This window comes from Nicotiana tabacum, chromosome 5, assembly GCF_000715075.1.
Source record: "Nicotiana tabacum cultivar K326 chromosome 5, ASM71507v2, whole genome shotgun sequence".
NCBI classification, from domain to species: Eukaryota; Viridiplantae; Streptophyta; class Magnoliopsida; order Solanales; family Solanaceae; genus Nicotiana; species Nicotiana tabacum.
Window position 1 is genome coordinate 20,746,317 of NC_134084.1, and position 17,928 is coordinate 20,764,244.

At 34.9% G+C, this 17,928-nt stretch overlaps 1 protein-coding gene across 1 annotated transcript; it reads right to left on the reverse strand.

Annotated features, from left to right (window-relative positions):
* Window positions 1-4,117: 4,117 nt before the first annotated feature.
* On the reverse strand, window positions 4,118-9,709 carry LOC107787941 (uncharacterized). Its single transcript, XM_016609561.2, has 5 exons — window positions 9,434-9,709; window positions 8,909-9,004; window positions 6,070-6,195; window positions 5,288-5,327; window positions 4,118-4,479 (listed from the first exon to the last, which is right to left on the reverse strand). The coding sequence occupies exons 1-5, from the start codon at window positions 9,587-9,589 to the stop codon at window positions 4,409-4,411; spliced, it is 489 nt and encodes a 162-aa protein (XP_016465047.1). The 5' UTR covers window positions 9,590-9,709; the 3' UTR covers window positions 4,118-4,408.
* Window positions 9,710-17,928: the final 8,219 nt, after the last annotated feature.

Consider the following 17,928-nt stretch of genomic DNA (forward strand, 5'->3'; position numbering starts at 1 on the left):
TTTAAGTTTAATTCGAAGTTTGAACAAAGTTTGTTTGTTATTGTTATTGAATATTTTCATTCATGTTCATACTTTGTTTGGTTGATCTTGAATCCGAAATTTGTATAGTTTGATTTCTTGTTTATCATTTATGATTATTTCTTGAATTTGTCTCATAATCTTGTTTAAGTTTAATATAGGAATTGTTGGTTGTAATGTTGTTAGAGTTGATTTTAAGTTCAATATTATTGAATTTAGAAATCTGAATATACTTGTTTGTTGTTGTTGTTGTTGAATCCGAGAATAGGTTTGTTTGTTGCTAAAAATATTGTTCAATCAAAATTTTAGTTGTTCTTTGTTGTTCAATTTGTGTTCATATGATATTGTTGTTATGTTGTTCATCCGTGTTCATATGATTTGTTGTTTTAATTTGTGTAGAAATTGGTCATATTGGCTATATTTTGGTTGAGTGTGATTAATTGATTTGTTATAGCTGATGGGGGTAGTTTGGTAATTTGCAGTACGTTCAGGGGTAGTTTGGTAATTTCAGTAAGGGCAGAGGGGCATTTTTGGAATTTAATTTCTGAATAATTATTTACTTTGAATGTTCTTTCCATTAAAATTAAGATAATATTAAAGTAATTAAGCATGGGGGACAAAATGTAATGGGTTGGGTTTTGATATAATTGTTTAATTTAATGGGGGGACAAGACAAAATATAGTGGAGGGGAATATGGCAATTGTTTATGGTAGGCATGGGGGACAAAATGTAATGGGTTGGTTGATATGTTAGTTTAATGTAGTGGGGGATGAGTGGAAAGATAATGGGTTTGGTAGGAGAAAATGGGTTGATTTTAATTGATTAAAAGATTTCTGGGATGGGATAATAAGTAGAGGTCTTGAATCAGATTTTAAGGGGAGAAGACAGAGAATAAAAAGGAAGAACAAGAATAAGAAAAAAGAACGGACAGATAGAGAGAGAGAAAAAAAGGAACTGAATATTTAAGAGAGAAAGGAAAATTCCGAAAAAGAGAAAAACTTTCAAAATAAAAAAAAAACTAAAAAAAAAATCTTCTGCTTTCTTTCATTGTTTGAAATCAGCATTAATTGTTGTTGTTTCATCAAAGCTTGAAGCTTTTGTTTTGGGATTACTATTCCACCGGTTTGCAAACTCTTTTCCTGGGTTGTTACTATTGTTGGGCTATTGTTGCTGTGCTGTACTGTTATTACTACTGCTGATTCTCATCTTCATTTTCTTTTGCTTCCAATATCAGGTACACAACTGACACGCTGGTTATTGTAATCCGAATATGAAGCATGAATACAAAAAAATGAAGAGTTGAAATTCTGAATTATATTTAATTATATTCTGAATTTTATTTGTATGTACAAATTATTTAGCTTGCAAAAATCAGAATCATGCAGCTATTTAATACATATAGTGGAACATCCGACGATAGCTTAACAGATGAACTATGCCTAAAAATAAATAAATGGTGTAGTAACTCCGTCGAGTCAAAAATCAAACGAATAGGCTATCTAGTAGGAACTTGGCAGAAATATTGTTTAGTTAAATAATATTGGTTAATTTCAGCATGTAATTGGTCTAGGATTAAAATTAGATTGCTATGTTTTTTTTTAATTTGACAAACTGAGAACATGCCTAGTATAATGTAACTAGGTAATAACATGTAAATAAATTAAGATATTTTCTCTTTTATTTTGTAGAGACAAATTTCAATAGAAAAATGTAGGCATTTTAGGACTGTCCTTTTTTTAAAAAAAATAAAACGAGATGAGCTTTGCCCAATAAAATGCACCAATTGCGGGGCCCTCAATAGTGTTTAATTGAGTATTTAGAATTCGGGATGGACTGTTTAGTGAATTCCACGGTCTTACCCATAAATAATAATACGCTAATCGATTTAGGCACGATTTTAATAAATAATACATTCTTAAACACGGATGCGCATTCATGCGACCCAAATCCAAATCCCAAAACATTGAATAAAATGTGTTCCGGATTGCGGGTGCATTTCATGTGACGTAATCCAAAGACATGTTTTAAACAATGTTCACATTCTTGTAAAAATAATAATAACAATTATGAAAGCTGTAAAAAGATAAAATTTGCACATAAGTATTTGTATAAAATCAGATAAACAAGCCGAATATGACAGTTGAGCGACCGTGCTAGAACCACGGAACTCGGGAATGCCTAACACCTTCTCCCGGGTTAACAGAATTCCTTATCCGGATTTCTGGTTCGCGGACTGTAATACAGAGTCATTCTTTTCCTCGATTCGGGATTAAAATAGGTGACTTGGGACACCCTGAATCTCCCAAGTGGCGACTCTGAAATAATTAAATAAATCCCGTTTCGATTGTCCTTTAATTGAAAAAAATTCCTTGTACCTCCGCGGGGGCGGAAAAAGGAGGTGTGACAGCTCAAAGTAACCATTCTACTAGTGTTGGTTTCCATCGTTTATCACAAATACAAATACTATTTATTATGAGACCAAAGTAATTCTTTTCTGATGTGGAAGTTCAGACTGTGCTGCAACCACAGAGCATACTCAGACAGAACCTTGGCTCTGATACCACTTGTTGGGAATAAACCCCGTAAAAATAATATTCACGGTATTAATGATAAACGCGGACCACTAAGTTATGGTTAAATCAGCAAGAATAAAAATGCAGCAAAAATGACACCAAAATTTTACGTGGAAACCCTTCTAAATAAGGGAAAAACCACGGCCAAGAAGAGTGACTTATATCACTATAGCAAAGAATTTTACACTGTGTAGTAACGAGTATAAATACTCCTAAGACCACTACACCTTCAAAAGAAAAAACACTCTTTTACTTTTTTCACCTCACTATAATATCTCTCACACTCTATTTTTCTTCGTAGACTATTTTCTTATAGTTTATGGAATACCTTGCTCTCTCTCTCACTCAGGTGTATTGTCTGAGGTTTTTGGTGTGTAAGAAATGAGAGCCGAAGCTCTCCTTTTATAGGCAGAACCTCACTCCCTCACGCCTACTACATTTTACATTTTCAATTTTTCTCTCATGCAGATTTGCTATGCCTACCAATCTTGATATTTTTTCCTCCGCAACCTACCATATTTGATAGTGCAAAAGAAAAGATGGTGGCTGCCAATCAAAGGAAGAAAATTATCTTCCTTGATTTATGGGATGGACCCCACACTAATCACAGAGATCCTAAAATCACATGACAGAATGAATATGCAAAATTCTGGCGAGGAGAATCATGTAATGGCAAGACCTTGCTGCAAGCATGTAGGGAGAACATCAGAAAGTACCTTGGAGGAGAATTTTATGTACCAATAGCTCACCAAAATGGACATTCATTTTTAGATTGGCTCTACATGGCAGGCTTTCAACTAGGGATAGAATTGAAAGATAGGACATTTGATATCAGTCCATTATGCTCTCTATGCAATGCAGCAAATGAAACAAAGCAACATCTATTCTTTGACTGTATTGTAGCAGGGAAAATATGGCAGAATCTATTGCACTGACAAGGTATACAAAGAGCAAACATGAACTGGGAGGAGGAGAAGAAGTGGGCTATGCAGTTTGGCAAAGGGAAAAGTAGTGGAGCAAGAATCTACAGAATATGTCTAGCAGCTGCAGTTTATCACTCATGGCAGGAGAGAAATAACAGCATTTTTCCAGAACCAATGCAGAACAGAGGCAACTCTTACTAGATTGATCATACAAGAAGTGTACTATCCGGCTAACTTGGTACCTAAGCTAGCAGTATACCTACCCAAACTGAACTTTTATCCTATGTAATGCTAAAATGAGGGAAATGACGTAGTAGAGGATGTAGATGAGATGCGCTTGAGAGGATCCATTCACGTGCAGAAACTTAGCTAAAAAAGATCAAGGCAGTAACACTCTAAATAATTTGCTAACTTAGGTGCAGGTGCATGTAATTTAGACAAATAATCTACTTACAAACATAGAGATTAAACTGAAAATTCGAACAACCTATAGTTGGTCAGCACTTTATCAACTTTTCCTAATTTCTCAATAAAACCACCAACTACGCCAAATACAAAATGAGGTATCCATTCAGAAAGGAGTGTTACCCTGCTCAAGCTCATACTTCATAACCATTCTCTAACATGTATTGGAGAGTATAATATTTTTACATTCTTGTGACAAAAGGAAAGTTATCTGATGTTACTAATTCCTTTCTGAAATAGCAAGAAAGGGCAACTATGTAAACTTAAAGAAATAAAAGATACAAGAATACTCCAAGAAACCATTGCAAAATCTCCAATTTTTTTTGGAACAAGACATAAGATATGTCAGAAAACTGCTAGGTACCACAAGCTCATATACTAGGCCTCTTACATCAAGCATCTTTCTAATGCAGAGGTTGAATGACTTCTTAGTTGCCATGGACAATTGCTGAAAACAGCATTTGATTGATATCTTCCCCTGACTCGAGGCTCTCATCCTCTGCATAATGGAGAAGTTACTCAGGAGAAAATACATTATCCCATCAAGTAAACGCCTATTTAAACGAATGATAAAGATCATTGGTATTGTCTACATGAATTCCAGTCTTCTGTTGTTGATCATCGAGTAAAATCCCGTGAAAAGAAAATTCAAATGAGAAATTAATTTAAACCATGCGCGTTTTTACTATCTGCAAAGCCAACCTACTTCCCTTCTAGGGGAGGGAAAGCACTCAAGGAAATAAAGAAAAACCAGCACGCTATGCCTTAATCCAAACTAATTAAGGTTCGCTAAATGAATAATGGTCTTTCAAGACAAATTAGGGTTTCTCTAAAACTAAAGATTCTTTAGATCTCACACTTATCCCTAGCAGGACCTAATGTAAGTCTAGCAACAACTAAGTTTTAATTTCACTAGTTTGTGTTGCATATATGGATCTTTGCTTCCATTTTGAACAATTCTTCAATAAGTCTGCACTCATAGTAAGTTGTCACCTCCAACCTCCCCCCCCCCCCAACACACACACAACCCCCCACATTTATTAATTTCAGCAATCCACTTTAGATATGTAGTGCAGGGTTAAAAGCCTATTAGAAAGAATATTTAACAAACCATTAATTACGGAGGTTCATCAATGGGCTAGTCGTGAAACATAAGTACCATTAATTCCAGAAGACACATATTTACCCCAAATATGTACCTCTTTCATTTACATGTTTTCTTTACGCAGGAAACATAAGTTCTACGCCAGTCAAGTGTTAAAATGTTGGAACATATAAGTTATGAAATTGCCATTATGATACTGCACCTGTTCTTGATCTGACTTGAGTTGTCCATTCGTCGATGACCTGCACATCAAGAATAAAGAAAAATTTGGAGAGAGAGAGAGTGTGTGTGATCCGAAACACCAAGAAAGGAGGTAGGGGAGGGGAAAACAGCAGCAGGGCAACTATAGCCACCACAGCAAGCACTTAAATGCCATGGCAAGTGGCAACTAAATCAGGAATCTTGCCCTTCAGATTAATCTTTGGTTGCCTGCTAGCAACTGGTGCAGATTCTCTAGACACTATTTGGATTTTTGCAACCTTGCCACAATCAAGATGAAGTCAATAAAATTGCAATACTTTTCCCCCTATCACAAAGTGGAGTAAAACCTAGGAATATGATAAATAAAGAATGATGTGAGATGAAAATCATTTTTCATCTGAGAGCCTTAGAAAGCCGTCTCTTGGAAAAATTTATCATATATTATACACTGACTCCAACTCAAGCATTCTATATTTCAAGATATAATGGTTGCGGTTGGGTGGGAGAAGGAATCTTTAAACACTCCATATATTTAGGAACTATAATAACCCTTATGGAGAAGGAGAGCCTTGGAGGAACAATAAATTTGTCTCTGTGTGACCTATAGGTCACGGGTTCGAGCCCTGAAAGCAGCCACTAATGTTTGCATTAGGATAGACTGTCTACATCACACCCTTTGGGGTGCAGCCCTTCCCCGGACTCTGCATGAACACGGGATGCCTTGTGCACTGGGCTGCCCCACAACAATAACCCTTATAGAATGATGCTGCAAAATCAAGTTACCTGGTTGAAGCTAGCATATGATGGATCATCAGAATCACTGATGATAGGAACACCGGTAGATAATTGCAACCTTTGCAGCAACGACCTGTTCCCAACTAAGGTTCCCCGAGCTTTATCAATCAAATCCTGTTTATAGTGTGACCAGCATAAAAGTTCTTAAATCCCAGCACAGCACAGTAAAAGAAACATTTATGATAAAGAAAGAGGTGACTGGACGCCTATTTGCTACTAATAACCACAAAGTCTTGGTCCCAACTATAGCAACTTCTAAAGTACAGAAAAGCTATATCCAAACACTATATACAGATTCTTGAAAGGTAGAGGATAACTAAATTCATACGCTGAAAACAAAACTTACACTTACTAATTTTTTTTTTTTAAAAAAAAAGAAGAAATTTTAACAGCTTTTTTCATGGATTCTATCATAAGGCACTCAGCTGCTGCGGGCCAAGACATGCTAAGTGTCAATCTTCAGCAGTCAGTACAAGTATTCAAAGTTTTGCAATGACAAAATTAAGCTCCATAAATATCAACTTTGACATATGAAACTTAAGTTTCAGATACTCAATGCTACAGATTCAGCTGTAAAATTTCTACTTCATATCAACATAGACTTCATTTTTTTGAAGGACGAAACTTTAGCATCATATGAAATCTTCACTCAAGTTTGCCCAAATAAGTTTGCGCATTTGTTTCTCCCTGAATATCCTTTACGCTTTCTCATTGTCACACACTTAACAGATATCACTGAGCTTGACATCAACATGGTCCATTACTTCCGAAAACATAGTAATTACAGAACGTCATCATCAGAGTAGTGGCATTTCCACAAAGACAACAATTAATACATGCATTGAATATTGAGCAGTAACAAAGCAGCCTAGCTTACACATTCTGGTACCAACAACATGCCACACATCTTCCGCTTCTTTTTTCTTTCGCTTTTGCAGAAGGCAAGAGCAGACAAACATCATAAAACAACTTACTAAGTTCAAAATCAACTTTAAGTCAAGAGCCAACGATACCTATTGGCTTAGTGAAACCTCATATAATGTCCTCCATTGTTATCAACAACAATCAAATTTCAACGGATTCTACAACAATATGGAAGTGAAACTTGGAGTATTACTGACCAGGACTAGTTGATGTATGGATTCAAAGTAGTTATTACTAACTACCTGATTATATAGCTTCCAAACACCATATCCACGAAGCCCAAGCAATAACGCAAACAAGTTTTAAATTTTGGCAGGCAATAGAACCACTTGGATGGAGAAATGGGCAGCAATCATCTTTTATATTTACCATATAGGTAAGCAGATTTCAGTTTCCATAAGGAACTCAAGAACTCAGAAAATTTTGTCCAGTGTAGTTGATTTCAGCAGGCTAGAAAGTCACTTGTAAACTTTGCTCGAGTAAAGAACCATGAGAAAGCCTTGGGTATTTTGAAAAACAGGGGAGAAAGAGAAAGAAATCCAGTCTAATGGTGGACAAGAAAAGAAGAGGACTACAGCAACAAAATAGGAGATGCGGCCTTTGTTATTTGATTCAAAACAACTAGGTTCTCCTTATTTCCATCTCATTGCTAACCTATGTTATTCTAATTTTTTATATCGAAAAAGAAAGACAACTAGCAATCTCAATTCTACATTTCTATGTTAGATGGGCTTGTTCATGGATATATACATGAGAAGTATCCGGTACAGTTACGTGTTGTTCTTTTGCTAATTTTTAGTGCAGCAAAGACCATGCACGATGTATCTTTACTCATGTCACACCCTACGACACGATACATCAACACAAACAAAGGATCTATGTGCGGTAGTTTCAACATAATCAGTCTTGAAACATTCTATTTTTCTTTTTTTTCTCAGTGAGCATGTTTTTGAAATTTTACACTAGAGTTTGTTTAATCACTAATATATCGCATTCTCGAGTTATTTATCACAAATTATTTCAACACCGAAATATAGTTCTTTCACTTGACTGTAATCAACTAACATATCCTTCATTTGATGTTTCAAACAACCTGGCTTATTTCTTCTTACATTTCATTATTTTTTGATAACCGAAAAATCTTGAGTCAAACTCGGTGGTTAATGAGCCTTCCCCTCTACCCTTCTCCACTTAAATACCAGACTTTTGTCTGTAGCAGGGTTCGAACTCGTGACGTGCGCCGAACACACATTTCCGTACTTGTACTATCTGAATACAAGAATTTGAACTAATATTAAAGTCCCAAAGCAGAAAAGAACAATACACTTGCAAATTAGTATACATACATATGTTAGCCTGTCTCAAAACACAAATTAATAAATACTGAAATAAGATGGACCAAAATACAGCAAAATGGATATAGATAATTCATATAATTGACCCCAACTAGTTTGGGGTTGAGCAGTGCCACGTAGACTTAAGGGTGATCAATTAAACACCTTTCATCAAAAAATTATAAAGCACATATAGAAAATTATACTCCCTTCGTTCCAATTTATGTGAACCTATTTCCTTTTTGGTCCGTTCCAAAAAGAATGACTCCTTTCTAAATTTGGAAGCAATTTAGCTTAAACTTATAATTCTACCTTAATGAAAAGCTTTTATAACCACACAAATACCCTGGCCCCTTTTTTATTTGTTTAGGACTACAAATTCTAAAAGTCTTCATTTTTTCATAAACTCTGTGACCAGTCAAACAGGTTCACATAAATTGGAACAGAGGGAGTACTATATATATAGGAAAAATTTAATTTTATAGATATATATATTAAATTTGAACATTTTTAGCGAAATTCCCGGTTTCGCCAATGGTTGAGGCGTAGTAGTTATAATCAATCAATACCTGTTTAGCTGCAAGTAACTCACGGCACTGCTCCTTCAAGGTGGACATTTCATCTTGAACTTTCTTAATCCTCGAAACTAGCTTCATGGGGTTCGCCTGGAACCAAACAAAAGTATTTAAGTTATATACAATTGACAATGTAAATTATGCTAAATTTTAACATGTCATAACAAATTAGTTATCATTTTTACCAGATTACCAATTAATGTTTCTCAAGACATTTACCTGTAAATTAATATCTAATAAATGACCTAATGTGTAACTATTTTTACACTGTCGCTGCATCGAATTTAAACTCAAAAAAAATAGCAAACACAAGAAGAAGAAAAATCAAAACCCAAAAAAACTGAAAAGAGCAAAAGCAATTAAGTCATATACACTAATTAATAATCATCAAGATATTACCTGTAAATTACCTAATGAGTAACCTGATGTGTAACTATTTTTAAGTGCATAGAATTTAAATTCAAAAAATTGAAAAAAATAGCAAAAATAAGAGAATCTGAAAAGAGTTAAATTACAGACATTATCAGGGTAGACTTGTTGAAATTCCTTTTCGAGCTTGTTTTGGACTGTTGTCAAGTCATGGTTGGCTTTAGTGAAAAGGGTTAAAATCCCATCTACTGATTGATGTTGTGAATTCTCTAAATGTTGATAATGACTTAGATTACGGTGACTCATTTTTCTTCTCCTTCAGAATTTCTAGCTCTTTACTTGGAAATTGCAGAAAGGGGAGGCTTTTTTGAATTTTCAGGAGAAAAGGGAAGGGGGAAGGAGTGAAGAGGGAAATGGAGGGAATTGTCAAATTAGTCCGTAGAAGTATTGCGGAAGTGTTATAAATATATATTTAGATTATCTATGTTCATTTAGTACTCCGTTGTAAATAAACTTCCTCAACAAGTTTATCCATATGGTACTCCATCATAAATATGGTTATCTATTTAGTACTCTATTGGAAATAAGTTTCCTGAAGAAGCTTATCATTTCAGTACTCCGTTATGGATAAATATTACCCCCGACAGAAGATTATCTATATTTAGTACAGTAGCAACTTACAAGATGCTTACACAACAACTTGCAGTAGTAGTTTACAAGCAACTTACAAGCAGCTTACACAGCAGCTTGCAGTAACAGCTTACACAGCATTTTCCTTTCTTCTATAAATAGAGGAGATTTCAATTCATTATGTACATAAATTTGAAGTTGAATAATAAATCTCTCTCTCTACTTGTCTTTGATTTCTTTACTTTAAAGTCTTTATTTTATAACACGCTATCAGCACGAGACTCTGCCATTTTGAGCGCTTACTTCAAATTTAATTTCTATTTCAGTGTTCATCTTCGATGTATGGTGACGCTCTTACATCTGTGGTAGATCTTGTTCATTTCGAGCATCATGAGGCAGATTATATCTTTGATGTGGTGAGCTTTTCTTCTTGGCGGTAGAGATGTGGATATCACTTACGTCTGGAGTGGCCAAATTTGTGTGAAGTAATTTGAGCCTTTTGCTTATATTTGGTTTAATATCTTTATCATCGCTTGCTTGGTTATATGCTACGTATACATTACCTATTTTGGTATTTATTTCCTTCATCCTAATTATCATAATAAATGATTATAAAGTGGATAACATTGTTAGATCCACTTATACTCCAGCAGAATTTGCAAGAAGTATACAACCACCAGAAGTGATTATGTTTCGTATATCTCATTGTAACTAAATTTTTGTTAACCACCAGAAGTGGTATATGCCTATGGCCACCAGAAGTGATAATTTAGGCTTTCTATGGTTGTAATTGAAGATAAGCTAGAGAGAAAAAAATTCTCTATATTACTTTCATGCCTCGATTTGCTCCTAAAGTAGCAATATCTTAAAAGAGGTTCTAAGTCGTCACACAATTTGGTGTAATTAATGCACGCTCAAATAATTATGTTTCATTCCCTGAAGGATGAGAACTTTTGATAAATATTAATCCATTCCTGAAGTGAATGTGATAATATTAATAAAGCTCGCAAATATGAACATGTTTTTGATGTGAATATATTACAATTCGCCTCCAGAAGAGGTAATATGATTGATGGAATATATACTCATTTTTTCGTATTTTAAATTTACTCCTGAAGAAGTAACACAATTGAAATTTTCTCCTGAAGCGGGAAAATATTATGAAACTGTGTCTTTCTGTGCTTAAACAAAATAATAAGCTATCCAAAGTTATTTTTGAAGCACATTTTCATTCTCTGAAGTGACTGAAGAAATACTACAACTCACCTCCTGAAGAGGTAGAATAACAAATGATATAAATCTTGCTTTTGTGGCATAAAGATCATTGCCGCACGTACCCGTTGTATGTAAAATATTTTGAATAATTTTATTAAATATCATTCTAAGGCAAAAAGCATTCTTGTAGAATGCTTTGTACTACAACCACATTAATATGTTATGGTTAGTTATCGAGTTCCCCATAGGAAATAACAACTCATATATCTTTCCCTGAAGGATGTAATGATTATGTGGTTGCCACTTTGATATAAAATATTCAGATGTTAATGGCGTTTCTCCCTGAAGGAGATATTTTTTTCACAAAGTTGGTGGTAAAAATACTGAAATTCTTAATTTCTTACATTTATAAATTTAGAATTGTCTTTATAATGTTCATTTTATTATGATTTTCTCTCATGATACCAGAAGCGTCTGAGCAATATTTGATAGTACAAAATATATCAACAACTCCTGAAGAGCTAACTGTTTGTCTAGAAGACACATGACACCAGTAGTGACTGATAAATATTTGATTGTGGAAAATAAATTTAAGGCTCCCGAAGAGTTTATATTCAAATTTGTCATTCATATTATATAATTGTAGTCAAAATATATGTTGTAGTAAACTCGAAGTTTACTAATACAACTGGCTATCATATTGAGACTACAAATGATTGGAAGATTGAAAATCTTCATGTTTCCACAATCATAGGGGGTAAAATAATATGTATATGAGAAGTTACCCGACTTATATCTTCAATTTGTACTACATCATGTATCATAGTAAATCAGAAGTTTACTAATGCAAAAGTTTATGCCACAGTAAAGTAGACGTTTACTAAGAGATAGCACATGCCATGATAAACTTGAAGTTTTCATTTTCCATTTTTGAGCTATTTGAGAAATCAGATAAGCATATACTGAAGAACTAGAAGATTCTTCAAGAATTCTCTTGTGTTGCTTGTTCTCATAATAAATTGATTATACCAGCTAAAGTTGGGATTAATGTCCCTAATTCTAAAATATACAAAAGGTGAGTATAGGCTCATTCACCTATCATGTGAACCACTTATAGATGCATATATGAGATGGTTACATGTGCGATTATTGTCAACCTGCACTTTGGCATGTGAAATTATTTTTCTCAGTTATGAGAATAATTTTCAGATTATTAAATCAAGATAGTTCATCTTGATGATGCTGGTTTATATCCAAGCTAGTTTAACATTGAATACCTCCTATTAATGGTTAAACTATTGCTTATGAGAACAAAGCTTCATGTGTTGGTCTAAGATTTTCTAAATTGCATATAGTAGCACTTGTATGCATCAGATCAACAATATATGATAAGTCCACCCCGCACAATTGGTTTAGGATCAGAAACCAAATATTTTTACTATCTTTTGATGTGTGGTATATGATTAATTTCTCTACCACAATGCACAAAGATATATTTTCCAAAGAAAATTGGGAATATATGTTAGTTTTTCTAACATTTAGGAATGGAATAAACAGCTGAAAAATATGCTATATGAATCGAATTATCATTAATATGATCCTCACTTAGAAGATAATTCAAGTAAAATTCTAGAAGCATTTGCTGATCCAAAAATAAATATTATATTTCAGCTGCAAATGCTCCTATTAAAATTTAAAGTCCCTAAAGGATAGAGTTTAATGTACGCATGAAGTGTGGTAGACCAATCGGTTCCAAAGGTAACAATACTTAAAAAATGATAAAGAGTTAATGATCAAAATGAGGAGAAAATGAGCTCTAGAAGAGCCCACGACATAACATTCCATGAAACTCCAGAAGAAGTTCAAGTATCTGAAAATAAAGAAATTGATGAGATCTCAACAAGTTATGTTGCTTGTGAACCGATACAAAGTAATCATCGACGATATATTTGATACAATATAGTGCACAATATTATAAAAGATTGTGAGGATCGGACATGTAGTCCAGACACCTGAAGATGTCATGCCATTTAAATGCAAGTCATAACTTATATGACTCGTTTGATTAAATCTCTATAAAGATCCCTGAAGGATTTAAAATGCTTGAAGCATATAATTCAAAGTCTTAAAAAATGTACTCGATCAAATTATAAAGATTTTTGTATGGTTTAAAGCAATTTGGGCGTATGTGGTATAATCGCCTCAGTGAATATTTACTGAAAGAAAGTTACATATATAATGTTATTTGTCCATGTATTTAGAATTTAATATACTTGTTGTTTGTGTTGATGGCATAAATCTTGTTGGAACTCCAGAAGAGCTCCAAAAGACAATTGAATATCTTAAGAAAGAATTTGTGATGAAAGATCTTGGAAAGACAAAACTTTGTCTTGGTCTGCAAATTGAAAATTTAGCATACGGGATATTTATCCATCAATTTGCCTATACAACAAGGGTCTTAAAACACTTTTACATGGACAAAGCACACCCATTGAGTACACCAATGATTGTTCGATCACTTGAAGTGGATAAGAATTTATTTCGACCTCCAGAAGAGGATGAGGAACTCCTTAGTCCCAAAGTACCCTATCTCAGTGCACTTGGTGCACTAATGTATCGTGCTAATGCTACAGTGCCTGACATAGCATTTTCTGTTAATTTACTAGCAAGATATAGTTCTTCTCCTACACGGATCAAGGATCTGTTCTTACCTCCAGAAGAGAATGATGAACTCCTTGGTCCAGATATACCCAAGTCTCTGCACTGTACTCTTTTTCCCTTGCTCGGATTTTTCCCACTGGTTTTTTCCTCATAAGGTTTTTAATGAGGCATCTTGCAATGTATATTATTAGTGTACTCTTTTTTCTTGACTAGAATTTTTTCCCACGGGGTTTTTCCTAGTAAAGTTTTAACGAGGCACATAATAATGAACATCCAAGGAGGAGTATTTTGAAAATATTTTTGTGGATATCCATTTATTACTCCGATGTAGATAATCTTCTCCATTTAGTACTCCATTGAAGTTTTCTACAAGCATGCAGCTGATGCAGGTAGGTTGCAAACAACTCAATGAAATGACTTGTAGCAGCTTCTTGGTTTTGATGAGATTAATTTAAATCGATCTGAAATAGTGGTGGATAATATTCTCTACAAATTCAACTTTTGAGAAGATGGTATACAAGATTGGAATGCGGAGACTCGAATATTTGAAACAAGGTTTTCATCGGGGGAGTAAAATATGCGATGCGCTCTTTTTTCCTTACTAAGGTTTTTTTCCCACAGGGTTTTTCTTATAAGGTTTTTAATGAGGCACCTAGCAATGCGTATTACTAAATATGTGTAATCTTTTTCCTTCACTAGGATTTTTTCTCACGGGGTTTTCCTAGTAAGGTTTTAATGAGGCACATTATCTTTTAATGAACATCCGAGGGGGAGTGTTATAAATATATATTGTATTATGTATGTTCATTTAGTACTCCATTGTAAATAAGCTTCCTGAAGAAGTTTATCCATATGGGACTCCGCCGTAAATATGATTATCTATTTAGTACTCTATTGGAAATAAGCCTCCTGAAGAAGCTTATCATTTCGGTACTCCGTTATGGATAAATATTATCCCCGGCAGAAAATTATCTATATCTGGTACAGTAGCAGCTTACAAGAAGCTTACACAGCAACTTGCAGTAGCAGCTTACAAGCAACTTACAAGCAGCTTACACAGCAGCTTGCAACAGCAGCTTACAAGCAACTTACAAGCAGCTTACACAGCAGCTTGCAATAGTAACTTACACAGCAGCTTGCAGTAGCAGCTTACACAACAGCTTGCAATAGCAACTTACACAACATCTTCCTTTTTTCTATAAATAGAATAGATTTCAATTCATTATATACATGAATTTGAAGTTGAATAATAAATCTCTCTCTCTCTCTCTACTTGTCTTTGATTTCTTTACTTTAATGTCTTTATTTTATAACAGGAAAAACTATTTTTCTGTGTGTTTTTAAACTGAGAATGATCCCTTAGGTTGTTAGAAAAGAAAACAAGACCCCTTAAGTTTGGGTTAAGTCTATTTAGCTCCAATTGTGAACTTTCTTAATGTATTTTCATCCATGTAAAAGGAAGGAGTCCTCCCAGTTTTATTTTTTTGGCCTAGTTGTAGTTCTAACACTAGGATCCAATGTATATAGGTATAAGTTAACTAGTTACACTTTTGGAAACTTAGTTGTTGTAATGAATGTGTCTGTCCATTTCTCACTTATTAGGTTTTAAGGAGGTAAGATATTATATCCAAAAAATGTTTAGTGTATCTTTCTGAGAAATTGGTATTTAATTTTTTCCCCTCAATTTTGCATATATTGCAAAAATAGGCATGTTTGGGTTTATGGGCAATATTGAAATATGTGCCCTTGCAAGCGAAGCCGGCATATTGCGAGTTTCTGGAACAACCCACGGCCCGAGTCAAGTGAGAACGCGTGACGATTCGATATGATTTGTGACTAATACAACAAGGAAACTAGGTTGATTATAGCATAAAGTCATATTGGTATGTCATGGTTTGCAATTTTGCATGCCGCTGTTCACAATTTTTTCTTCCTCCCTAGTTCTTTCGCTCAACTTAAGGATATTTTAGTCAGAATATTTTTATTAAGTTAAAGGTGGATTTTGGATAATATTTAAATAGCAATGTGTATGGGTCTGAATTTGATCGACCATGGCCTATCGCGAGTATGACAGGTTACCGAAAACCCATGAGTCGACACAGGGGTACCACCTAGAGGTGGAAGGAGAGACGCCACCGCATCAGCACTAGATTTGGCATGATAGATATCTCTTAATTCGTCGTCCCCACTATGAAGGGAAACCCCTTGGTATATAAGAGGGATTTAAGTCTTGTAATAGACAATTTTTTGGAGACACAGAACTATTATTATCTCTCTCTACTATCATCATCTCTCTCTAATCTTATCATCTCTATATTATTGTCTCCTCCCTACTATTATCATCCTAGAGTTTATTATCTTCGGCTACGATTTACCTCTTCATCTTTGATTGATTTTCTTAAAAAGAGTTTAAAATATTTTGAGCCAAACAATTTGGCGTCGTATGTGGGGATTTCCATAGTCGAAATCATAGTTCTCATCTAGGTTCTTGAAAGTGAGATTATTGTTCTTCAAATCCCATAAAAACTAACAATGGCGGAAAAAGAAGCGAGGTTGAAGATGATAGCAGATGTCTCAAACAACCTCTTAAGCTCCCTCAACGAAGCCGGTAGAGAAGACACCGAGAATACAACACCAAGAGATACACTGGAGGGGAGATCACACCCTCTCCACACGAGGATCTGACGGTCTTGCGCGAAAGGGGAGCTTCCACATCCACGACGATAGAAACACCACCAGTAATCAAAAAGCTGTTAGAAGAGTGGTTGACAAGTGATCTGAGCAACATGCTCGAAAAAAACCCCTCAAGGAAATGTCGAAGACTTACCAACAACAGAAATTGCAGCTACCATTGGCGAGCCAGGCGTCATGCGAACGAGCAACACCCGCACTATCATCGACGCAAGTGACAATGCACTCATGACCATCCTAAAGAAAATGGAAGAGATGGAAAGCGAGAACAAAGCACTCCGTGATCAAATGAAGGAGCACCAGAAAAGGGTTGACAAAATACCCTGCGCCCCTAAACTACTACCAAAATGCGATGTAGGCCGATTCGTCGAACAACCATACAGCGATGGAGCTGCTCCTCACTGTGAGCACGTGATTTTTTTCCCTATATGAATTATTCCCATAAATTCAAATAAAATAAATTTTTCCCATTGTTTGCAATTTCATGGATTTTTGTAGCATTTTTTTTTGATTAATTGCTTGCATTTGTCTGTGCACGTTTATTTTATTTAATTCATGAAATATAAAAAATACATAGCATTTGCATTTAGGATTTAATTTTGCATTTTTAAATTAATTAGTAGTTTAGTTGTGTTACAAAATAGAAAAATCACAAAGATAACTCATTTTGCATTTTTAACTTTTAATTTTGAAATTTTTAGTTTTTTGGTAATTTAGGATCTAGTTAATTATTAAAAATAATGTGTTGAGTAATTAGCTTAATTTGGTAATTTAATTTAGATCAAGAGTTGATTTAGGATTTAAATTAATTAAAAAAAGAAAAAAAAAGAAAAATTGAATTTGGAAAAGGAAAAGGAAAAGAAAAGAAGTAAAGGCTGTTTTGGGCCAAATTGTAATGGCCCAATTGAATTCCCTCTCCCAAAACCCGCTCGAATCTAGTCCAAACCCACACCCTAACCTGGTCTGGTCACTCCTTCATCCGAAACGACATCGTTTTGTTATCTTTTGATCTCGACCGTCGAGGTTAGTTGATCTAACGGTCCAGAAGTGGGGAGGTCTTAATATATATATGTCCAGACACTACCTTACCCCCCTCATCTCGCCTCTTTCAACTCCCTCTCAGAGACCGTTCTGAAACCCTAACCTGCCGCCCCCTTTTCCACCACACCCGCCGGCGATGCCACCTCCGTTCACCACCAAAATAACACCCCATTACCGCTAAGCCCCCTCGTTCCAAATCCCTGATTGGTTTCCCTCGAATCGTAGCCTAGTTCGTCGAATCTCGGATCCAAGACTCAGTCCCAGAACTTTAATCTCGCTCACTTTGGCAGGTTCAAGCCTCTGGGCCGATAATGGCTCGAAGTTTATGCCATATCGACTTTTCTCCTCGAGAATGAATGACTGGCATGGACTTCGATTCATTTCGAAGCCCATCGGCCTCATGCAAG